The 25756-nt window shown below is 37.8% G+C and overlaps 1 protein-coding gene across 11 annotated transcripts in view; it reads left to right on the top strand.

Annotated features, from left to right (window-relative positions):
• FRYL (FRY like transcription coactivator) overlaps positions 1 to 25756 on the top strand; it is a 274545-nt gene that overhangs the window by 162599 nt on the left and 86190 nt on the right. For 8 of the 11 annotated variants that reach the window (XM_040484078.1, XM_040484071.1, XM_040484087.1 and 5 more), the window contains 14 exons: positions 1252 to 1296; positions 3673 to 3776; positions 3969 to 4077; positions 5845 to 5931; positions 8497 to 8668; positions 9122 to 9254; positions 11946 to 12053; positions 14989 to 15226; positions 16342 to 16527; positions 16789 to 16875; positions 18014 to 18282; positions 21258 to 21453; positions 22281 to 22405; positions 25144 to 25201. In XM_040484078.1, the coding sequence (XP_040340012.1) occupies positions 1252 to 1296; positions 3673 to 3776; positions 3969 to 4077; positions 5845 to 5931; positions 8497 to 8668; positions 9122 to 9254; positions 11946 to 12053; positions 14989 to 15226; positions 16342 to 16527; positions 16789 to 16875; positions 18014 to 18282; positions 21258 to 21453; positions 22281 to 22405; positions 25144 to 25201 (1917 nt within the window). The remainder of the gene's footprint in view (positions 1 to 1251; positions 1297 to 3672; positions 3777 to 3968; positions 4078 to 5844; positions 5932 to 8496; positions 8669 to 9121; positions 9255 to 11945; positions 12054 to 14988; positions 15227 to 16341; positions 16528 to 16788; positions 16876 to 18013; positions 18283 to 21257; positions 21454 to 22280; positions 22406 to 25143; positions 25202 to 25756) is intronic. The other 3 variants (XM_040484050.1, XM_040484056.1, XM_040484066.1) reach the window with 1 other exon arrangement.

Consider the following 25756-nt stretch of genomic DNA (forward strand, 5'->3'; position numbering starts at 1 on the left):
AGAGATGACGTGTTTGCTAGATTTTGAACCAGGCATCTCCTTTCAATTTAACGCTTATCTAAGAGCAAATGCAGCTCAACATCACTAACTGTTAGGGAAATAGAGATCAAAGTCACATGGAGATACTGCTTCACATCCATTAAGATAGCTATTATCAAACACATACACACACACACACACACACACACACACACACACACACACACAGGAAAAACTGGTTCAAGATAAAGGCCTAAAGTGATTCTGTTTTGACATGCAAGAAACCTCATGATTTCAAAAAAATCCATAACAAGTTTTTACTTACTAGACCTATTACTTCTTAAAGCTGATTCTTATTAATACTTCTATATACTAGATGCTTAAATACAATCTCTCATTTAATTCTTACTGTAAGTGAGGCTGAAAGAAGATAAATAAGTAACCCACGGTCAGGGGGCCAAAAAGTGATAGAGATAGGTTTGCATCTAGATCTCTTCAGCTCCATAATGTTTGCCCTTTGAGATCCACCTGCTATCTGTTAATGGACTATAAGGAGTTTTGCTGTACTAGATATTTTCAGACAATATCTGGCTGTCATTCTGGGGTATTAAAAAAGGCATTATTCTCCAGAGTCATAAGAATAAATAGAATCTTTAATATTGTACACTTTTTAAAAAGTTACCATAGCAGTATTTGAAGGTGGTGACCACGGAACATGGGCTTTTGCCCCATCGGCCCATAAATAGCATGAGAAAACATCCATTTGAATTCACAGAAGATGTCACATCTGTCATTTTTGTCCTTAAACAGAATTTGGTAGTTTTCCTATTTCCCTATCTTTTTATCAGTCGAGGTTATTATGTGGAAAGTGATTGTAAGGTTTCTGAAGAATAATTAGAGGGGGTGTGGGGGGGAAATAATAAGAGTAGTGGAGTTCAGATAAAAATAAGTTGAAGGTTGTTTTCTATAGCGCATGCTTATTTTCTTCTAAAAATTCAAACTTGCTAGAACTCGAGTGCAGTGCTTTGAGAGGAAAATTTAGGTACTTAATAATTTAAATATTTTCTCTTAGTTTAAGGATTATATAGAATGTATCCCAAGTTATAGGATTTTTTTTTTCCTTTAGTGTTTCTGGCCACTGTCTTGGAAATTTCAAATTTCTTCTAAATAGAGGCCTTGGTGAAGAGCTGTCTTGTTTTGTGCTTATTTTCATCTAACATGCATGTGCTGTGTCTCATGTTTATGTTTGCTGTCTCACATTGCTTTATTTAGATGCCATCTAACAACAGTATCAGAAAACAAATAGAAACACTCCAGGTGAGTTGTGTTGATGTTACAAAGTAAAATATTGCTTTATCTCCTTTAAGTGTGGCTTTTTTTTTTCTTTACCCATTGTTGCATTGCATGTCTAATGTATTTATTCCAGCCCGCTTCTCCTCTTGTAAAAGAAGACTAGCACACAGCAGGGACACTGTACATGTTTAATATTAATGTCATCCCAAGAAGATGAATTTACGAGCTACAAGTGATCATGAATGTTGATTCTTAACCAAAATCCTCCATTTTAAAATATCCTGTTTAATTTGTTGTTTAAGTAACATTACATTAGTGACACTGTTATAGACGAAATTAAAAAAAAAAAAAACATTTTCCGATGCAATTAAGGAGACAGCTTAGATTTTAAGTATGATTTTTGATGCATGGCTTTTTAAAACTTGTCTCCTGTTGGTTTGGATTTTAAGCAAAATATTTTGGGTTTGGTTCATGGTAGAAAAAAGGGAAAGATACATTAAAATGATTGCGGCCAAAGAACATACTGGACATATCAAATGTTTATTGGATTCTAATGTATGTAACAATCTGCTTATTCGTATTATACCAAAATGGTGACTGGGGAATTATCTACTCTTTGGGTAAGGCTCAGATCATTTTAGGATGTTTTTATTATTCAGACATGTTTGACAGCATTTCAGTGGCTGAATACACAATAATTGATGTATCATTTTTCATCTTGGCTTTGTTCAGTGTAGAATAAGTCTGCTTTGTAAACATAGGAGTCCATCTTGGAAAGTTTGAAAATCAAGTTTTTTTTCATTCTAGATATCTCAGCCCTTCACGTAAAATAATCCAAAATACTTTATTAACCATTTATATGAAGACATTTTTATGTGGAATTGGACTTAAATATTTTTAATATATAACATGTATTAATTTGTATCAGTTGTATTTTGAAACTATAATTTAATGTGAAAATACTATTTGGAATGTACATCAAACTAATTGAACATTTTTTGATACCTGATATCTTGCATTTCAATAACAGAAAAAAAAAGTTACGTGATAGAAAAGAAAGTACTATAAAAAGCTTGGTTGTTACCAGTAAGCTGCACACATTACTTACTACTTTATATGTTACCTTAGTTACGTTAGTAATTAATGACTACTTGGGGAGTGTATTTGAAATTTGGAATCATTATGATTTGGCAATAGAAGTAGGGACTGATGTTGAGACACTGACCAGCAGAATAATTGGTATTCCATTCTTCATTATATCAATTCTTCACATAGATGAGCAAAATTCTATTTTCTGATCGCTGTTTCTTTTACTTGTCATTTGTTATCTTTTTGTATTGCTTTTAATCATACATAGTTGTCCATTTTTCTATTTCTCAAGAAAAAGTAAAATAGAATGGCTAAATTACTTAGAATTTTAAAACTCTGTTTTGTTTGTTGCTGTATATAAAATAATTACTCAACAATAAGAAATCCCCCAAACTAAATTAAATGAATGCTGATTTATGACAGTCAATGCATCCTACAACCAATCAACATACACAAAGAATTTCTCCTAATAAAGTTGATCATGAGCTACATTTTCAAAATTCAGCATTAAATCTCATTACATGACCGGTCATCTGAGAACCTTACTTTTTATAATAAGTGGTATGAAGAAAAAGTTTGCTGATCAAGTTGTGATTGAAATGAAATAATTTTCTTATTCTAAATGATAATAATTTGAGTAATGTCTAAGTAAAATTTAAAGGTATAACAACATTTATGGAGCATTTAACATGTGCCAGCAGTGTTCCGAGTGTTTTTCACACAAAAACTTCCTTAATGTGTGAGGTAGGTACCATTTTATCTCCATTTTTAAAGGTGAGGAAATTGTGGTACCAAGCGGTATAAAAGTGCCCCCAAAGGTGAGGTGTGGCCAGTCATTCCTGACTTCAGAGTCCTTGCTCTTCCGTAGTCCCTCTTGTAAGGATAATCACTCAGCAATAGTTTGCGTTATTTCATAAATGCAAGTACCCATAATAACCTTTGGTGGCCTAAGTTTTAACTAAGTTTGGACTGCAGTGAATTGCTCCAAAGATAAGGAATCCTTCTATCATGATGTCAATATTGTGTGAACTGTTTACTGCCAAGTAGGTTGATGTGTGTATAAGATAGGAGTTCTGTCAAGTATGAATATCCTTCTGATATTTTTACTAAAGGAATGGCTCAGAATTACCTCTCAGCTTTCTGTACTTACTATATACCGAACGTATATTTACATATTTAAACCTGCTTTAGATTGAATACAGAGAGGAGTGGGATAAGGGCTTTTAGTTGTTGGCAGAGATTGTATTTAATCTTAAATGATTGCAAGTAGTTTAATAAGTTTATTTTTTATTCTCTCTTGTTTTTGAACAGAATAAAGATCCTAAAATGTCTCGAGTTGCACTGGAATCTTTGTATAGATTGTTGTGGGTTTATGTAATTAGAATAAAATGTGAAAGCAACACTGTAACTCAGAGGTGAGTGCCTTTGCATTAAAATGGATTTTATAAAGATCTTGGTAAAAAAATCACACTGATGGCATTATAGTTAACATTTTATAAAGACCTTGAGAAGGAGAATGCATTTTCTTGACCTCTTATGAAGAATAGGAAGAATGTTTGTTGATGTCATTATCTCTTTGTGACTCAGTCTTTTTTTTTTTTTCATAGTCGTCTTATGAGCATAGTGTCAGCACTTTTTCCGAAAGGTTCACGTAGTGTGGTTCCTCGTGATACACCTCTCAATATATTTGTGAAGATTATCCAGTTCATTGCTCAGGTAAGTGCCTTACCTCACAATAACTGAAGTAATTTGGAGTTTTAAAATTTGTTACACATCTAAAAGCGTGATAACAGAACTCAAGGGGACCCACAGGTGGAGCACTTAATTTAGGAAGGGTCAAGGAAGTATTTCTCAGTCCTGCTGTTGCTCCATTGACTAATTACTTCCTGAGTATCTCCAAAGGTTTTTGGCAAATTGTTTTCTCATGCATTCATCTAGTTTCTTAGGTACAGATACTAGAATCCACAGTAGCTAGTTGAACCCAAAGGGAGCTTTGAAGGAATATAAATGGTTCACAGAATCGAATCACTGGTAGGACTATGAATGACTAAGAGGATATTGCAGAATTGGGCTATCGAGGTAGCTGTGGCCTTTGCCACAGACAAAAAGCTGCCAAATTAGGAAGTCATCACAGTTCTTTCAGAATCCTGCTGCTGCCATGGTCCCCACTAGTAGAGGATTCCTTCCTTCCTGTCCTCCTCCTCTTCCTCCTATACGTCAGTTCCCAAAGACTCACATGAGTATACCAGTTGGTAGGGTCTAAATCACATCCTAAAGCCCACTGCTCTGAGGCATTCTGAGAAATACAATTTTAGCTTTCTAGTCTCTACTAGTAAAGGAAGGTTTATTAGAAGGGGATTAAACAGGTGCTGAGCAAGCAGATCCAGGTCACATTTGGTCACATTCCCTTTGGGGACGTCAGCCCTGGAAGAAGCATAGGTAAGGTTACTTCATCAGCTAAGGAAAATGCTTTGATTCCAGAATATTCATTGTGGTCTCTTTGAACTAAAACTGTGACAATTTAGATGATCTGTAATGTTATTTTTAACAGTAAAGAAATAAGGAATATTTAAACAAAATGAATACATTTCTATTTACGGCAGCCCAGAACTAATGATAATTGGATGGATATAAATGTGTCGGTAAGGTGAATGAAAGCAAACTGTGCTTTAGATCTAGTGTTTAGTGGGGTGCCTGGGTGGCTCAGTCGGTTGATCATGTGACTCTTGATTTCAGCTCAGGTCATGATCTCACAGTTTGTGAGTTCGAGCCCCATGTTGGGGGCTGAGCTGACAGCATGCTTGGGATTCTCTCCCTCCATCTCTCTCTCTGTCCTTCCTCCTCTCTCTCTCTCTCTCTCTCTCTCTCTCTCTCTCAAAATCTCAAAATAAATAAATAAATAAATAAATAAATAAATAAACAAACAAACATTAAAAAAGAAAAAGATCTAGTATTTACAAAACTTTTGCCATTGGCTCACATCTCTTTCCTTTCTCTTGCCCTCGCATCTTGTCCGCCCCCTTGGATTAATCACCTGATACCAACACTCCATGAAAACTATGTAACTCCTCTCAGACATCAGCTAATCTTACTGATCTTCTTTTTCCTTGGAGATTTCCTTCCTGGAGACCTATTCTTACCGTCCCTGTGTGAACTCACCGCTCGCTAGGCCTGCCGCATGCCTGTTGTTTCGGGACTCCCTTTTGCCATCATTCTGGGAATTTCTTCACTTAGATTTTTGAATATGATTTTGGTAAATGAATGTTTAAAATGTTTACCCTGTTTGTTGGGGCATTAAATCACTTGATAAATAATATATTTATAGTCATTTTTTAAAAATCTTAATTCATACATATTTTTCTTTTGTCCACCTAGATCTTACGGATACAAACCTGGTGCCATTATATGTATGATTCTTAACATGGTACCCAACATATAGTAGTAGAAAGTTATAAAGATGTCTTGATTGCTATTTTTTTCTAGGAACGTTTGGATTTTGCAATGAAAGAAATAATATTTGATCTTCTCAGTGTTGGAAAATCTACTAAAACTTTCACCATTAATCCAGAGGTAAAAAAATTATTATCCTATCTCATAATCTTTTTATTTAAACTTTTTTTTAGAGCAGTTTCTGGACTCAGAACTCTCAAGCTCAAATCTCTAGTTAGAAGCTTTACTTATAATTACTAGTGTGATGATCTAGGACCAATTATTTCACCTTTCTGATAGCCAACTCAATTTTAGCAGTAGTTTCAAGTAGGGTGAAAAATTATCAAGGGAGGATGTTTTCCAGATGAGTCAGCGTAGCTGACTTCTAAGGTTGTGACATGAGCTCAGGTTTCATTTATTAATATCCGTATCAGATTTTTAAAAATAAATATAATTTACTTTACATTTATTGAGCACCAAAAATGTGTCAGGCACTGTTGTAGGTGTTAGAGACAACATGGGCAAAAATCCTTTTCCCCAGAGGGAGATTGATAAAAATAAAAAGGCAAAAGAATTAAATATTAAATATTTCCTACTTCTGTGGCCCTGTTATTCACTTAGTAAACCCTAACTCACTCATTAGACATTACATTTTTAGATTGTTCAAAAGATTTTGCAAGTAACATTGGAGAATATAAAAAGGTTATCTCTTTATTTCTTTAAAATTACTGTGCTGGTCCTTCTCATAATCAAATCCTAAAACATACATTTATGTAGTTAACAAAAAAGTTGGAAAGTTGTTGAAGCTTTTCGTTTGTAGGATTTTTAAGATACATGAATAATTATTTCTAGGTATATACAGTGAGCAGAAATGAGAAATGAGTGTTTTTATAGATGATATACTGAATGTGGTTTCCAGCATCAAAATCATGTAATGAGATTTTCTTGAACATCCATTTTCAAAAACGTCTTCTCCCATTGAATAAATTTATTTCTGAATATAATTTTTTCCCTCACTGAAGCTCTTACGCTAGGAGTAAAAGAGTGGGAGTTCTGTGTTTTGTTGTTCTTTTCCATGGGCTTACTCTGTTAGTATTATTGTCAGTCTCCATTTTCTCTTCAGAATCTTTTTAAGCTTGCGAGAGCTAGTTTAGTTAAAGCCAGAAAAAAAATTATCCATTAATCCATTTAATCAAACACAAGCAAATTGCAACACACCAAAAGAATGAGTACGTGTGGGTCCTTCTGTGAAACCCAGTACATTATGGAGCTTTCCCACTTCTTCAAGATGTTTTCTGTGACTATGTGACATGACCATGTGATGTTTAGACTGAGGGAGGGCACCAGTACTATGTTGTATATAAAGATGAGGAAAGTTTAAAATCTTAATCTTATTTAGATTAAAAAAAAAACCATAAATAAAAGTTTTATTGTCTTCCTGTATTCCAGCGAGCTATCTTGCACATCCATGGGGATGCACACACCTACCTTAGAGACCACTGGCGTAGGTCAGAAAAAATGGCAGCTTGGGCGGAGACAGTGGTGGTGCAGATGGAGAGAGAAGAGTGCCAACTGAGAAAAGAAACATTGAGAAGGGACCTTGTTTGAGGGGAAAGTACATTTGGCTTGAATGAGTCAAACCTGAGACATCTTTTTGACATCCAGGTAGAGATGTCAAGTGGGTCTGAGGGTCCGAGTTCAGAGAAATGAGGCTTAAAATTGACAGGTGATGTGGTGTGGGTGCTAACTGAAGCCATGTAGATACATGAAGTTGCTTTGGGAGAGAAAACATGAGGAGAGGAGACGGTAGCCGAAGACCTCGTCTTGAAGCAGTCTAACATTGGCCCTGCGGCTAAAGGAGGCCAAACCTGAAGTGCCAGCAGAGATGACTCAGCCAGCCATGGCACAGATGAATCAGAGGAAGGAAGTGTTTCAGGAAGAGAAGGAATAGTTGACAGTCCTGTGCTGCTGAAAAGTCAAACAGGCTGCAGGCAAACCGACCACTCTTTTGAGCAGAATTGTCACTGATAAGTGAGAGTTGCCTCAGGAAACCCCCTGGGGGGGGGGGGGGGACTTGCTTCATTAAGATGAGCATAGCGAACAGCAGGTAACAGAATGTCCCCGGTGGAAAGGAAATGTTGAAGACACAAGCAAGAGAAGGGGTCATTGGTGGTGTACCATTCCCATTCCCCGGAAAGCAAGAGCAAATGGAATTCTAACAACCAGGAAGCCCAGTGCCCCCTAAGACTGTCATAAGATCAAAGGAGAGGGAGAAGAGGTGTTAGTTACCATAGTGAGAGACTGAGGACAGTTGATGGTTTTTTTTCTTTCTGTGAAGTAGGAGATCTGTCATCCGCCTAGAGAGGGGAAGGGGATGGTAGGAGGGTAGGACTGCTGAGGAAGGAAGGAAGGAAGGAAGGAAGGCAGGCAGGCAGGCAGGCAGGCAGGCAGGAAGAGGTTTGAAATAAGCTTTATAGAGAATAGGAGAGCCAGTTGACCTCAAGTGAAGGGACGGCATTTGGGAATTTGATAGTAAAACAAATTGTGATGCCTCAACTAGTTAAACAATGTTGAGCAGAAAGGTTGGTTGTCCTCCCGCGCCTTCCTGGCCCCCCCCTCCCGTGTTAATTGACGAGGTGTTTTTAACAAGAAAAAAGGATATTTTCTGACCTTCTGATTTCATTCTGAAACTTTTTTTTCCTGAAGAGAATGAACATAGGCCTGAGAGTCTTCCTTGTAATAGCAGACAGTTTGCAGCAGAAGGACGGAGAGCCACCGATGCCAACAACAGGGGTCATCCTTCCCTCAGGAAACACTCTCCGTGTAAAGAAAATTTTTCTCAATAAAACGTTGACGGACGAGGAAGCAAAAGTCATAGGTTGGTGTTAACTCAGCCAGACAATTTGCTTTGTGATACAATTTAATATTCCTTTGGAAACATTTATGATCAAATCTAAAATGAATATATTTGTCTAGTGTGGTTATTCCAGTAGAGAGTGATAGAAAAATGAATACAGGTTTGATAATACCTCTGAGTTTTCATATGAAGAGTCTTCCAGTTTGGCCTTTATTTTCTTACATGATACTGTTCACTGCCTTTTGTACTTCCTTCAAAGTAATTTTAGTTCCGTGCTTAAGTTTTATATATTCTGTCCAGTACACTAACGATGATCGTTAGGGAGAAGAGTGTATCACAGTTGAAATTCCTTTCCTTGGTGAGACCAATAAGCTGATGCCATTTAAAGATAGGCTTTTATTTTTTATGGGAAGTAAGTATGACTGTTCTTTATCTAATTTCTGACATTTTGTAACCGTGACGTTTTCTCTCTAGGAATGTCAGTGTACTATCCTCAAGTGAGAAAAGCATTAGATAGCATTCTCAGACATTTGGACAAAGAAGTTGGGAGACCAATGTGTATGACTAGCGTGCAGATGTCCAATAAGGAGCCTGAAGATATGATTACGTACGTAGGAAGCTCTTTCCCTTCGTTGCCATTTCAGTTTTCATAAAAGGGCACACGTGATTGATTCTTGCTTGCTCCCTTACTCTCTCCTTTGCAGCTGTCCCATATTGCTCCCTGCTGCGGGTGTTGATATAGCAAATCCTTCCGCCTGCTCAGTTGTATTCTTCAAAGTGCTATCAAACTAGCATAAGTAGCAGAAGTCATCCTGGATCTGTTTAGCTGTCAGTGACGAGGCCCTGTACTCATTCCATGACCGATAGATAAATCTGACTTACCCTTGATATGTGTGGATGTAGTTGTCTTATTAAGTCAAACACCTACTCTTATTTCCAGAACCCCAATAAACAAAAAAGAAAACTTGAAAATCTCCTGGTAACAAAAGGTACAGAGGGGAATAACGGAAGTAGTGTTTTCAAGACAGGGCCTCAGGCCCCCGGGTCACCAGGCTTGTCGCTGCTTGCCGTCCGGCATCTTTTTTCCTTGATGTTAGGGACTTTCTCCTCGAGAGGATGTATTGATTATATGGCAGTAACTTGTTTTATTTGCTAGTCAGTATCCACATATCCTGTAATAAGGCAGGACATTTTTTTTTTTCCATATTAATGTCCGCATCACAGGTTTTAGAACACCAAACTGGATATTTGATCTCTCAATTTAACTAATATACAGTTATTGTATACTAGCGTCTTCTAATGTCTCCGAGAACTTCTCCAGTGTTGACATTTTTTTCCCCCCTCTGCATCACTTCCTCTGGAAAATCTACGTCACAACCACTTCCTTACTGTGTGAATGAGTCTGCCCTCCCTGGGCTCCTCTGGCTGTGTGCATGGAGTCTGCTAACATTCCCTGCCGGCTCTTTCCTCTGTACCTCCTGTAAAGTTTCATTCGAATTTCACTCACAGGGGTATCACTTTTCCTTTCTCTGCTGCACTTTAGTCTTTATTGGCCAGTTTCTTCCCTTGATTATCCACGTTTGCAAAGTATCACCTGAGTTTTATCGCTGGAGACCAGGAGGCAACATAGTTACACTTTGCTGTCTGTGTGAACAAGTAACAAATGTGCAGTGACCAATCACAACAGACTTGGGAAAAGTGACATGATTGGGGTGCCTGGCTGGCTCAGGTGGAAGAGCAAACGATTCTTGGTCTCGGGGTCTTGAGTTCGAGCCCCATGCTGGGTGTAGAGATTACTTTAATAAATAAAACTTAAAAAAAAAAAAAGTGACACAATCAGGGATTATGATGCACATCTGTTTATTTACATAGTGATTTGCAGGGAAACTGGTATTATTTAATCAACTCGTTGGAACTGAAATTCATGCATATTGGAACCATCTGAAGAGAACACTGACTATATAAAATCTCTAAGAGTAGGTAGCAAGTCTTTTGCCACTATAAAGAATACTGACCCCAGTACGTTAAACGTCCAAATTCTTTTCTACATGAGAATTTTTTAGCCCACCTTAAGAACAATTTGGATAAAATAAACTAAGATCCTCATCTTGAAATATAGACCAAAATAAAAACAAAAACCAGGGTGTTAAGAGATTAGATATTTAAAGTAAAAATTAAAAAATCATTGAATAACTAGAAGAAAATATAGTAGAAATAAATTGTATCAAGCCTCTGGAGGAGCCAAGATTTTCAAAATTGACATTAATTCTGTAAACATTTAAATAGGTGTATTTGTGTGTGTGTGTGTATTCTGAAAATAAAATGAAAAGAACAGACAATACCAACAATAGAATATGAGAATGTCTTTTTTAAGACCCTCATTAATGTATAATAATAAATGAAAAAAATTATTTTTGTTGGGGCACCTGGGTGGCTCAGTTGGTTAAATGTCCGACTCGATTTCGGCTCAGATCATGATCTCCTGGTCGTGAAGCAGAGCCCCACCCTGGGCTCCACGCTGAGCGCAGAGCCTGCCAAGATTCTCTCTCTCTCTTCTTCTGCCCCTTCCCTGCTTGCTCTCTGTCTCTCTCTCTCTCTCTCTCTCAAAAAAAATTTTTTTAATTAATTTTATAGGTTCCTAAAATAACCAATACTTGGTTATTTAATAATCTCATTGTTACTTATTATGATTTAGTAATTAAATAGTCTTTATTCGGGCGCCTGGGTGGCTCAGTGGGTTGAGCATCTGACTTTGGCTCGGGTCATGATCTCGTGTCTGTGGGTTCAAGCCCCGCGTCGGGCTGTGTGCTGACAGCTCAGACAGAGCCTGGAGCCTGCTTCAGATTCTGTGTCTCCCTGTTTCTCTGCCCCTCCCCTGCTCATGCTCTCTCTCTCTCTCTCTCTCTGTCAAAAATAAATGAAACATTAAAAAATTTTTACATATTCTTTATTCAAGGTTAGATATTAATTTAATTTAATTTAATTTAAAATAATTGTATTCCACATAATTTACTTAAATACAATTAATTATTTAAACATAATCATTTCTGTAGTTTTCTAATTATTGAAAATCTTTTTGCTTGCTAGCTATATTTTCTTTCCTGTTATCTCTTTATTCTTTTGTCTATTTATAAACTGATAATTATTTGCTGGGTTTGTATGAATTCTTTTTTATAGTAAATACATTAAGCTTTTTTAGGGGGAGGGGACTCCTACTTTCTGTAATTATTTTTCCAAGTTTGCTTTCATTGCCTAACATATGTAATAAGCGTATTAAATCCTGTTGTATATTTTTCAGAGGGGAAAGAAAACCCAAAATTGATTTGTTTAGGACTTGTGTTGCTGCTATTCCAAGGCTGATTCCTGATGGTATGAGCAGAACTGACCTCATTGAATTGTTAGCAAGGTAACTGAGAATCACTCTTTGCTATGTTAATTTTTACCTCTTTCAATCCCTTTAAACTTCGAATACACTCCTGTTACTGTTGTCACTAACAGAGTAATAAGGACACGTTCAGTACTTTACTTGATCCACTTTCTAAACTTGCATTGTGTCTTTTGTGTTTTGTGAACACATTCTCCCCACTCATTTTTAACTTTTAAAGTTCTTTTGGATTCCTCTCTACAAATCCTACTTTTCGACTTCCTATCTTTCCTTCTAGTGTGTTTCTTAGGATTTCGATAACATGTTATTCCTGAATAGATGTGTGGTGATGCCCATTAGGCAGTTAACTGCCGTGTTAACTCTTGAAGCCATTTCTAGAGCTCGTTTTCACTTATTTTTCCTATTGTGGAGCCCGCAGGGTTCAAGTTTTTGCTTCTGTTTCCTCTGTTGGGTTTGTCATAGCTTTATAGAGTAAGAAATAACATGACAACCAAATGTAAATACTTGCTTCCAAAGCTAATTCTAAGTTGAGGGGAAGGCTTGTTGGAAGCTGCTTTGTTGATGTACGTAGGGATTCCGTAGGTAAGGGGTCAGCAAGCTGCTTCTGTAAGGATGACATAGTGAGTATTTTAGGATTTGCAGGTCATATGGTCAGCATCACAGCTGCTCCTCTCTGCAGTGCAGGGCAAAAACAGCCATGGACCTCATGGAAAGGAGGGGGTGTGACCGTGTTCCCATGGTGCCTCATACATTCTGGCCCTTGAGCCATGGTCTGCTTGCCCCCACTCTAAATGAAAAGCCAGGTGTAATGACTGTCACAGAGCAGTGATACTTGACTGTACTGAAAGATGTTTACTCCCTGCCAAGCACTTAACACGGACTTAAGTTAAATTCGCCGTGAACAGTTAATAGACTTCTCTAGCAACCCCTTTGACCTCCTCTGCGAAAACACCTAGCACCGCACACAGCCATCACTATCCTGTCCTCAACCTTTGTAGGTTGCCATCGACATACAGAATGGCATTTGTCTCTATTCAGGATGACGAGGAGAGAAAAGGAGTTACTTGGAGATTTTACACCATGAGATAAATTCATCCCTTTGCACTGTCTTAATTTTTTGCTGTGAATTAAAGAGTTGCAAAGTTGCGTTAGGGAAGGAAAAGAGGTGTAATGATTTGTAATGTTATTCTTGGGAAAACAGTAAACAGCTCTCACTCAGTTGCACTCTTTCTACTCGCCCTAATTTAACTCGCCTGCACATTTGTGGCTTAATGGTCCCGTATCCCCCGCCAAAATGAAACTCCCTCTGCAAGGGTCAGGGATGGAAGGAGCCTGGTGAAGGGAGCAAATATCTGAACAGTAAATGACAGCTTTGCAACTTGATTTACTTTGCATCCTTTTCCTGTGATATTAATTAACTAATTAGCTTACTTCAGCAGAAAGGAAGATTCTGCGTTCTGCTCTCTTTTGTCCCCCATTCTGATCATTTGGAATTGCAATGTCTAAATCTTGTTTTTGTTTGTTTTTAAAGCAAGTAAGCAAAACAAAGATGCATTTGTAGACCTGTATGCTATGTCTAAGGAAAGTTAATTCTTCTGCCTTAAATTAGCCAGGCCACCCTGTTGTTCTCTACACAGTGGTGAACTCATACGTGTATAGCATGAGTTACACAGATAGGTGTAAGATGGGCATGAAGATTTAAGGGATGTTGAAATAACCTTTAAAGTCAGCATCGTGGAGACAGTCACTGTGCCTCCACAGTACCTCCCTTGGTGCCGCTATCAGAGACAGAACGCTGGGCTAGAGATCCTTAATCTGATCCCCTGTGATGGCTCTGACGGGCTGCTGAAGTCTGCTAGCTGTAGTAAGTTTTCTCTTCGGTCTCATTGCTGGTTGAAGGTTGGCTTAGTGAAGACCAGAATTGAGTTCAGCAGGGTGAAGACTGTGACATCTCCTTCCACCTAAAGCCCACGGCTTTCCTCCTCTGTCCGTGAGGATGACTCCACCCTCGCAGCTTCCTAAGCATGTAGTTGTGGCACATGCTTAATATCACCTATTAACCTTACTCGTTCAAGCTGTTTCCAACACTGATGCATGTGTTTTGATGGTCAGTCGCTAAAGTAATCCTGTTCAGCCCCAAATCAGAAACTCCTGCCCACAGACTATTACATATTGGTAGCTTCACTACTGGGGCCATCTTTTATGGTTTTCTTATTGATCGTTCTCTTTATGTTCTGGTAAAACCCATTAGCTTATATTATGTTCATGTCCTCCGATTGTTTTGGTATCTCTAAAAGGTAATTTTATACAGCCTCTTCTCTAATTTGCTTAGATTTAAACTCCCTTTAGGGACTTCCGTGTTAGATCAACCTTTTTCCCCTCAGGTGCATTCCATTTATATTACTGCAAATTTACTCTCATGCTCACCTTCAAGAATTATCTCCGTTAACTTGATTTCATCTGGGTTTATTCTATTTTCTTGTTCACAATCGGCCATCTTATAGTTTAACTGTAACCTCAGCAGCATGAAAAGGACAGAGACAAATCATGTTCTTTCCAGTGATAGTAAAGGACTACATAAATGTGAAATAATGCTTAGATATTATATGAGCAGATATAATTTTTGACTACAAGAAAACAGCATTTTAAGGATTAAAGAATTTTTAAAATGTAATTCTGATATGCTGATCTGTATTTTTTCAAGTGCATTTTCGTTATGATCAAACTTTCCTGAAGTTTTTTAAAAACACCAATATTAATAGTTTCATATGTGAATTTAAACACGAGAATAACCTAAGGGTGAATATACACAAAAAGGGAACATTGGTTCCCATCCTCATACTCCTTACAAACCACGGAGGAGGACATCTTTTTTTAAGTTCTTAGTTTTAGGTTTTAGATGATGAAACTACGTGGAAGGTTCTGAGGTTTGCTAATGGAATTTTGTTCTTGGTAGGCTCACAATTCATATGGATGAAGAACTACGTGCTCTGGCTTTCAATACCCTGCAGGCACTAATGCTTGATTTTCCAGATTGGCGGGAGGATGTTCTTTCAGGATTTGTTTATTTTATTGTTCGTGAAGTGACTGATGTCCATCCCACGCTTCTTGATAATGCTGTAAAGATGTTGGTACAATTAATAAATCAGTGGAAACAGGCAACCCAAATGCACAACAAAAACCAGGACTCCCAGGTACCAGAGTCTTTTGTTTTGTCCCTTTGTATGTGGTCAGTGGTAACTGACCAACAGTCATGTTAATAGCTATTGATTTCTTGCAAACTAAACATTTGATCGGTTTTGTTTGCTTTCGAAGTCTTATAATCCCTAAACTAAACCTCCCTGCAGTTCAGATGTTAAATATAGTGTTCGTGTGTCCAACCTTTCCAACCCTCTTCCTTTCGTAACAGTTGGTTCTGAATGAACACAGAGAGTAGAGGCAATTCTAGCTTACGTTTAGGTTGTTTCCAGTATATTTAAAGCTGATATAACAATTTGGGGGAGTATTCCATTTGAGTTATTTGATTGTTTTACCCATGGTACTAGTCCCTGCTTCACATATGTGGTTTGTCTGCTCCTTTACCATGAAAGGTACTCAGCTTCTTGATTTATATAACATATTGCCCTAGAACCTTGGAATTTTAGAGCAGGATCATCTAAATCAATCTAGCTCGCAGCCTTCAGTGAGCATGGAGAGAAGCCCAAGAACCCCTATTTCCAACAAGCTCCTAGGTGATGCCATGCTGCTAGTCTACACTTCGAGTTCAAATTGTCCCAATTCAGTCCCTTCATTGTCCACATAGAAGTGTTAGGCCAAGAGTGATTAACAGTGTCAGCTCCAAGTTTACAAAGTAACCAGAGAATGCCAGAAGCTCCATACACAATTCATATTTAGACTGCCAGTTAAAAAGCTTTTTATCTCTGTGTACACTGTTACATTTTTTTTTTTTTAATATTTATTTTTGAGAGAGAAAGAGAGAGGATGAGCAGGGGAGGGTCAGAGAGAGGGTAACAGAGGATCCAAAGCGGGCTCTGCACCAACAGCAGCGAGCCCAGTGTGGGGCCCAAGCTCATGAACCAAACCACGAGATCATCACCTGAGCTGAAGTCGAAAGCTCAACCGACTGAGCCACCCAGGTGCCCCTGCGGTGTTACATTTTTTGTGAATTAAATATTATTTAAGTTACTTGAGCTGAGGCAGATCTATAGCTATAATGTATATAATTTGGTTTATTCTTTAATTAATGGTTATACTGGAATGTCTACACATACTCTTTTGTTTGATTTTTAACTTCTTTTTATTTTTCAAGCATGGTGTGGCTAATGGAGCTTCTCATCCCCCTCCTCTGGAAAGGAGCCCGTATTCCAACGTATTCCATGTGGTCGAAGGGTTTGCACTTGTCATTCTCTGTAGCAGTCGACCTGCGACTAGGAGATTAGCTGTCAGTGTCCTTAGAGAAATACGGGCTTTGTTTGCACTTTTGGAAATACCTAAGGTAAGATTTAGGTATATCATTTAATTATCTAATGAAAGTACATAAAAACTATTCTTTTGTTCATTCTGTTGCTGCCATGCAGGCATAACTTAACTTATAACAAAGTAACAAAGGCTTTTTGACCTGGTCTAAACTAACTCAGCTGCCTTCAATTCCATTTGTAACAAATAGTGCTGATGTGCAGTTTTTTTATGTTTTCTTAGGTTTGGCTTTTCTTAATCATTCCTAAATATTTTTAGACATGTGCTCACTTTTTTATAGGGTGATGATGAATTAGCCATAGATGTGATGGACAGGCTAAGCCCATCCATTCTTGAGAGCTTCATACACCTCACTGGAGCTGATCAGGTAACTGTCATGATTTCATGCTATTCAGTCTTGCCTTGGAACTTTAGACATACATACATGCATACGTGAATTTCCTTTACAAATATAATGCATTGAAGAGTATTTTATGCCCAAGTTATAATTAATTTGACTCATTAAGATGGAGAAAAACACTTTGTTAGCAAATGCAACTAAACTTTCTTAGCTGGACTTGATTTTTTTTTTTTTTTTTTTTTTTTTTTTTTTACAAAGGTCTTACGTTAAGATTTCAAGATGGACATAAAAATAACCATCAAACTTTACTACTTGAAGTTTCTTTTTTGTTCCTGTTTGGAACACATGGACAAGGTTTCTGGGCTTTGAGTGTAACACTTAGCTCTTATAATTCACAACTTAATGTATAACCAAGGGAGATAGTAATACAATTTTGTAAACCTAAGAGATCAATTATAAATCTTTTCAGTTTAAAGAATTCTGCTTTAGATTATTAACTACGATTTATGCCAACAAAAAGAATAATGAATGACTCTTCTCATGCCTAAAGCCATGCCTGGCTTATAATGGGTATTTTTGTAAATATCTGTTGAATGATAGAGTGAATTGGACCTCTGTTCAGTTTAAGACTTTGTTGTGTCTTTGTTGTTGTTTGAATGACACATAAGTTGCTCTGAAGGTAAATCTTTATCTCTTCAGTATAATAGCTTGGAATTATCATTGAACAAATATTTAAGAATATGTACCTCTGGAGAGGAGTCTGTTTTCCTGTCTCTTCTGCCTGTGCATATATAGGGCATGTCAGCATAAAGTTAATGGTCCATTTTTCAGTTCCCTCTTAGTTTTCGTATGCCCATGAAAGTTGATTATTCATATATGAATTATGTAAGTTGTGGTTCTTCACCTTTTTGGTTCATAGATCCTTTTGAGACTAATAAAACCTCTGGAATCTTTCTCCAGAAAAACCCATGTACACACGTACACACAAAAAAACTTTATATGCAATTTCAGGAATTCACTACTCCCTTAAACCTTTCTTGGACCTCATTATTACCTCTGTTCTAGAAACTACCAAGAGGCCACTTAGAGTTTAATGCAATCCATATGGCAAAACTCTGAAACTTACAGAAATGTGCGATAATCCTTTGCTGTTTTCTCTACGCAGACTACTTTGCTGTATTGCCCTAGCTCGATAGATTTACAGACATTAGCAGAATGGAACTCTTCTCCTATCAGCCACCAGTTTGATGTGATCAGCCCATCACACATATGGGTATTTGCACATGTGACCCAAGGCCAAGACCCATGGATTATAAGTCTCTCCAGTTTTTTAAAGCAAGAAAACCTTCCCAAACACTGCTGTACAGCTGTGAGCTATGCTTGGATGTTTGCATACACAAGACTTCAGTTATTGTCCCCACAGGTTGATATAAAGTAAGTTGTTTTCCTAGTGTAAATTTTAGAATGTGTAGACTGTCAGTTTTTATAAGTACGTATTTGAAAAGTTGTACAAGTTGGAAATTCCACAAGTAAATAACCTGCCATAATGGACTGATGTATAAGGGGGGGGGGGGGGAAACAAAAGATGTAAAGGATGTAGTCTCATAATCCCTCCATCCTTTTCATGTAATTCAGTCTCACCAAATTGTTGGTTCACTTAATAGCACAGTGCTTGGTGCATTAGTATGTGTCTGATGAATCTGTACTGAAGAATTAAGGAGCAGAGGATCTGGAGAGGAGTGTGGATCTGGATACAGATGAGCGTATAGAGGAAGGGTGCAAAGTGAAGAGACACCAAGCACAGTGACCTTACTTTTCCTGATGACATTATAAGGAAGTCATCTGCTGACAGGGATTAGTGATGATGGCATTGGGGATAATGGCAAAGATTTGGAATAACTGATGATGTGATAGGGTGTTAAACAAGGTCATCATAAACTGCAGTAAATTTCTTCTTGCTCTTAAGTATAGTATTTTTGAACCTGAATTTGAGTTCCCGATTTCACTTTATCCAGTACGTTTTATCAGATCACATGGAATGAGGCCTCTCATCATATAAGTTGCCCGTATAAACCCAACCCCTGGACGAACCTAACACCTTAGGGTCATTAAAGGCTCTCCAAACCTGGCTCTAGTCTGTACTTTCCCCTTACTTTCTGTCATTGCTGTCCATGTGTTCTTAGGTTAGAACCACACAAACTTCTCCAAGTTCACCGCATGTGACTACAGTTTCCACTATCTTGAGTTTTAGTTCACATGAACCTAGAATGCCTTTTGTCTTCTCTGTCTTCTGTATGTCGACATCTGCTGTATCTCAAATTCCACCTTATTTTTAAAGCCTACTCTTACATCTCCCAACCTAGAGTAGTCATTCCTTCTTTTGGATTTGAATATAGATATTTTTGGTTTTTCTATATGTGTATCCATGCTTATTATATATCTATGTAGATTCTCAGGTATCATGTAGCAAGTATTAGTTATTTAGTGGAAATTGACACTTGCCACCTTGCATAACATTAATGACCTTATCTTAGTCTCCCCTAATTACCATGTTTTAAATTAGAAGCTCCTCTCCTACTACCATTCTCTATCTCCTCTGTCATTCTTCATCACAGTTGGCACTATCTGACGTTGTTTTATTCATTTCTGTATTGTATATCTTCCGCAGTACTCATGATGGTAGTGATTTTTTTTAAGTTTATTTTTACTTATTTTTGAGACAGAGAGAGAGAGAGAGAGAGAGAGAGAGAGAGAGAGAGCCAGGGAGGGGCAGAAAGAAAGGGAGAGAGAGAGTCCCAAGCAGGCTCCGTGCTGTCAGCACAGAACCTGATGCAAGGCTCGAACTCATGAATGGTGAGATCCTGAGCCAAGATAAAGACTTGGTCACTCAACCAACTGAGCCATCCAAGGGACCTGCTGGTAGTGATTTTTAACAGGGTTGTTCTATTTTGTTTTTACTGCTGCCACAATATTTTCTAAAACAGTAAAACACTGTTGATGAATTAATGAAGTGATATGTTTGCTTTGTTTATCTTAATATATAAATGTACTGAAGCTAAGGACTCTGTGTTAGTATTTTTCTGTTTTGTTTTCCTCTCATTCCTTAATCCCAATAGAATTTGGTGTTTGGGAAGATTTATGGAATTGTTCCAACATATTTTATTGGTCTATTGTTTCAAGACAAATTTCACAGAATCCTTAAAAATGTGGATACTCTTTTGACACTGCAGTTCCATTTTTAGGAATTTACCCAAGAAAATAATTAAAATTTTATTATAATTAAGCATATATTCAAATGTATAGTGTTGTGTATTATAGGGGAAAATTTCTATTAGTTAAAATGCCCAATAATGAAAATTTAGACAATAAAACCTGATCTCTATAGTAATATAGCATACAGTCATCAAAAATGATGTCGCACTGGGGCACCTGGGTGGCTCAGTCGGTTGAGTGTTCGACGTCGGCTCAGGTCATGATCCCGCGGTTTGTGAGTTCGAGCCCCGCGTTGGGCTCTGTGCTGACAGCTTAGAGCCTGGAGCCTGCTTTGGATTCTGTGTCTCCTTCTCTCTCTGCCTCTCCCCCACTTGTGCTCTGTCTGTATCAAAACTAAATAGATGTAAAATAAAAAAAAAAAAAATTAAAAAAAATGATGTCCCAGAAGTATAGTCTTTTAGTGGAAGATGTTTAAAACACGTTAAGTACATACAAAAAAAGCCAGTATTGTTCAGTTTTTGTGAGTTAAAGGAGATATATTCAACATGTTTGTATATGAATTGAAGATTTGTAAAAGAATATACTGTGCTTACTTGGATGTGGGATAAAGGGGATTTTCATTTTGTGTTCATGTGTTGTTTTTTTTTTTTTCACATCGAGCATGTATAAGAAGTTATAAAATGTGGCCTGTTGAAATAACAACTTTGGTCACAAGAATAATAGATGATGTTAAAATGATGCTATGTTTGGGGCGCCTGGGTGGCGCAGTCGGTTAAGTGTCCAACTTCAGCCAGGTCACGATCTCACGGTCCGTGAGTTTGAGCCCCGCGTCGGGCTCTGGGCTGATGGCTCAGAGCCTGGAGCCTGTTTCCGATTCTGTGTCTCCCTCTCTCTCTGCCCCTCCCCGTTCATGCTCTGTCTCTCTCTCTCCCAAAAATAAATAAACGTTGAAAAAAAAATTTAAAAAAATATATATAAAAAAAAATAATAAAATGATGCTATGTTTTAGTTTTCAGTCAAATATGTTATTCATTTATATCTTACCACCATTCCACAGGGCTTTAGCAGCGGTGGTAATAAAACCGTATGTTAACCATCTCTCCTAAATTGATAGCATTTAGCTTTAGTTAAAGAAAACTTCAAAAAATGTCGTATTGTTTGCATTCACCTGCTTCTCTTGCTGTCTTCCCCCTTAGCAGCCCCATCAATGCTAAGAAAGTGAACACTACCACAAGCAGTGACTCCTACGTCGGCCTGTGGAGAAACTATCTGCTCCTTTGCTGCAGCGCGGCGACATCCACGACCTCTTCAACATCTGCAGGTTCTGTGAGGTGTTCTCCTCCCGAGACGCTGGCGTCTACCCCTGATAGTGGCTATAGCATTGATTCCAAAGTAAGGCTTCCCAACCTGCCACTGAATTTGAATGGCACCATCAGATAATGGTTTTCAAGTGTCTTTTCCAGGACCATAAAGGCATTTGGTTGAAAAGTGTGTTGCTTGTACTAACGATGAGAATAGTGTAAGAAATCGCATGACTATCGATTCCTTACTGGGATCAATTTCATATGTATACACACGAACACTGTTGTACTGATGGAGGGTCATGCTCACTGAATTCATCGTAGTGAATTTTTTAAAGGAATTTTCATCCCCACTTTTCCTTATTTATTTTCTATAGGTTTCACACTTCTCAGTATCCAAAATAAATCGTTTAAATAAATACCTTCGTCAAATTTCCCTAAATTATGTAGTGGTACCAATGATACTTGGTAATAACAGTTGTATAGCCTTCATGCTGTGACACAAAATGTTGCAAGGTGGTCGGAGAAAATTTAGAAAACCTAAGACCTGAGAGTCTTTCTTTAACACCAGTGACTCTTGTAGAAGGAATTTTTTTCTAATTGGTTTTTATGGATCAAAAGACATAGACTATCAGATGGAGGGAATCAGCCTATTATCTGATGGTAAGTGTCTGTAAGAAATTAGGAGACCCACAGAGCCCAAATTCTTTTAATGAACTTGCAGCGAAACATTGGACAAGTCATTTAATGTTTTTAGATTATGTGCACCACAGGTGAATTTTGAAGCCCCATTCACAGAAAAATTCCATCTTTCCATGGCCCTTGATGAAATGTTGATGAAATGTGGATGAAGTGCCAAATTATTTAATTGGACGTACTGTCATTAACGGCTGCTATAAATACCTATTTTTTTTTCAGATTATCGGCATCCCATCCCCTTCATCCTTGTTTAAGCACATAGTTCCAATGATGCGCTCTGAGAGCATAGAGATCACAGAATCCCTTGTTCTAGGTCTTGGCAGGACCAACCCAGGAGCTTTTAGGTAATTATCTTCGTATCTGTTCTGTATGCACTAAACCAGCTAATGTACTGTTGGAGAGAAGGTGTGATAGAGTACTTACTATCCGGACAGTTCATGTCAGTCCTGACATTTACCAGGTAACTAGCCATGTAACATTTAATGAGTCCTGTAATTTCTCTGATCCTTTGTTTCTTCATTTTGACTGAACAGATAAGAATTACCCAATATTCTTCACAGAATGACTGTGAAAATCACATATCTATTCTGTATAAATAGGTTCTAAAAATGATAAAATGCCATGTAAATTTTTAATACTTTTCTACCTATTTACACAGTGATGTGATTATTTTACAGTTTTGGTCTATTGGCTAAAACTATCATTTTTCCTGTTCTTACTCAAGAGAATTAGGTTATTTATTTATTTATTTATTTTAATGTTTATTTATTTTTCAGAGAGAGAAAGAGAGAGAGTGAGAGGGAGGGAGGAAGGGGCAGAGAGCGAGGGAGACAGAATCCAAAGCAGGCTCCAGGCTCCGAGCTGTCAGCACAGAGCCCAATGCAGGGCTCGAACCCACGAACCACGAGATTATGACCTGAACCAAAGTCATACTCTCAACTAGCTGAGCCACCCAGGCACCCCGAGAATTAGGTTATTTTTTAAAAGAAATATTTACATGCATATTTTATGTCATCCTTGATATTTTTTATACTAATGAAAAAAATCCTTCATTTTTGCCTGAGATTCTGCTTGGTCCTTGCCTTGCCTGCTGGGCCTTGTAGTCATTCTTTTGAGATTGTCCTCCATTGATCTCAGGTGATGTTTGATGTTTCATCTCTGAGATAACACATACAGCAGAGACTAGGTTAGCTAATTATTATGTGTCTGTATTTGTGGGGTGGTGTTCATCATAAATGAAGTCTTGGAAAATTATTTTGTGATAAGTAAATACATTATTGTGCTAATGGAAAAAATAGGATCCAAAGATGATCTCAGATTCTTAAAAAACAAATTCTCATAAAGAGAAACAGTCCTCAGGCAAAAACTGTAAATATCTGCAGTAGTTTCCATAGATGATGAAATTGTGGATGCATTGTGTTTTCTTATTATCCCTTTTTATTTTTCCAGTTATCCACAATGATCACATTTACAATTCAAAGCCATAATGTAAGCAAAGATAAAGTTATCATTTTCATGAAGTTCATACCCTTTGACTCATTAATGCTATTTATAAGAATTAATCCTAAGGAGATAATCAGAAATGAAGGCAAAGATATTCACTGAGGTAGTATTTATAACAACAAAAAATAGATAAAATTGGGGCACCTGGCCAGCTCAGTCAGTAGAGCATGTGACTCTTGATCTTATGGTTGTAAGTTCAAGCTCCACGTTAGGTGTAGAGATTACTTAAAATCTTCAGGAGTGCCTGGGTGGCTTAGTCAGTTAAATGTCCGACGTGGGCTCAAGTCATGGTGTCACAGTTGGTGAGTTCAAGCCCCTCATCAGGCTCTGCATTAACACCAAAGAGCCTGCTTGGGATTCTCTGTCTCTGTCTCTGTCTCTGTCTCTCTCTCAAAAAAAAAAAAAAAAAAAAAAAAAATTTAGGGACACCTGGGTGGCTCAGTCAGTTAAGCATCCAACTTTAGCTGAGGTCATGATCTCAGAGTTCATGGGTGTGAGCCCCACATTGGGCTCTGTGCTGACAGCTCAGAGCATGGAGCCTGTTTCAGATTCTATGTCTGTCTGCCTGTCTGTCTGTCTCTCTGCCTTTCCCCTGCTCAAGCTCTGTCTCTCTCAAAAGTAAATAAATATTTAAAAATAATAGTAATAATTTAAAAAGCTTTAAAAAATTACATAAAATTTAATGAATCAGTGAGAAATGAAAGTGGTTAGGAAAATTGTGGTATCCTACTCTATAAAAGATTATTGTGAATAAATTAATGGCATTTAAAAGTCATTATGCTGGGGCGCCTGGGTGGCGCAGTTGGTTAAGCCTCCGACTTCAGCCAGGTCACGATCTCGCGTTCCGTGAGTTCGAGCCCCGCGTCAGGCTCTGGGCTGATGGCTCGGAGCCTGGAGCCTGTTTCCAATGCTGTGTCTCCCTCTCTCTCTGCCCCTCCCCCATTCATGCTCTGTTTCTCACTGTCCCAAAAATAAATAAAAAACGTTGAAAAAAAAAATTTTTAAAGTCATTATGCTATTAATGGGAAAAAGGATACCATCCCGTGTATTATAGGGTTTCAACTATATAAAATGTGTGTGGGCTCAAAATGATGGAACAACAGTCTTAATGGTACTTACCTCTGTGAATTAGAGTAAGTGGCCTAATCCCATTTTTTTTGCTTTCCAAATACAGTGTGCATATGTTCTTTTGTAACCAAAACAAAACAATAAGGATTGTGTTGGAAACAGTAGAATTAGGGGGCACCTGGGTGGCTCAGTTGGTTAAGCGTCCGACTTTGGCTCAGGTCATGATCTCGTGGTTCACGAGTTCGAGCCCCACGTCGGGCTCTGTGCTGACAGCTTGGAGCCTGGAGCCTGTTTCAGATTCTGTCTCCATCTCTCCCTGCCCCTCCCCTGCTTGTGCTCTGTGTGTGTCTCTCTCTCACTGTCAAAAATAAATAAACATTAAAAAAAGATTAAAACAGTAGAATTAGGGTTAACACTTGCATTTCACATCATTATATTAGTGTTTACATATTTGCACAACAGATTATACCCATTCAGCTATTAATTTAAAAATATATCACTTCCCTTCTAGGGAACTAATAGAGGAATTGCATCCCATAATTAAAGAAGCACTCGAAAGAAGGCCAGAGGTAAGTGTGTATTTTTCTACCATTAAATATTCATCAAGTACTTGTCTTCTATATTCTATGTCAAAATTAGACATAGAATTTTGTCAAAAGTTAGAAATTGAGAAGTAATTACATAAAAGATTGTCTAAAGTAGTTCTAAACACTTTTTTAATATACAAAACTCTTCCGCCCCCCCCCCCCCCGGGAGATCTTTATGCAGAAACTCATTACATAAAAGATATTAAATTGCTATAACTAGAGTGAGGGCAGTCAGGATCTAGATGGGTCAGCAAACTTCCTGTAAATGGCCAGATAGTAAATATTTTCACCTTTGCAGGTCCTACTGTCTCTCTTGCAACTGCTCAGTTTTGCTGCATAGACTACTAAACAAAGGGACGCAACTAGATTGCAATAAAATTTTATTTAGGCAGAAGTGGGCCAGATTTGGCCTGTGAGGTCCATATTTTGCCAACCCCAGGTTTACATTCCCAAATCTATAGGTTTGTGTTCTGTCCTGAGCAACTTTTAGAAACCGTAGGTCCAGTGGGACAGGCAGATATGCAAACCATAACTATA

This window comes from Herpailurus yagouaroundi, unplaced genomic scaffold (genome assembly GCF_014898765.1).
Source record: "Herpailurus yagouaroundi ecotype Mexico unplaced genomic scaffold, PumYag 28, whole genome shotgun sequence".
Classification (NCBI taxonomy): Eukaryota; Metazoa; Chordata; class Mammalia; order Carnivora; family Felidae; genus Herpailurus; species Herpailurus yagouaroundi.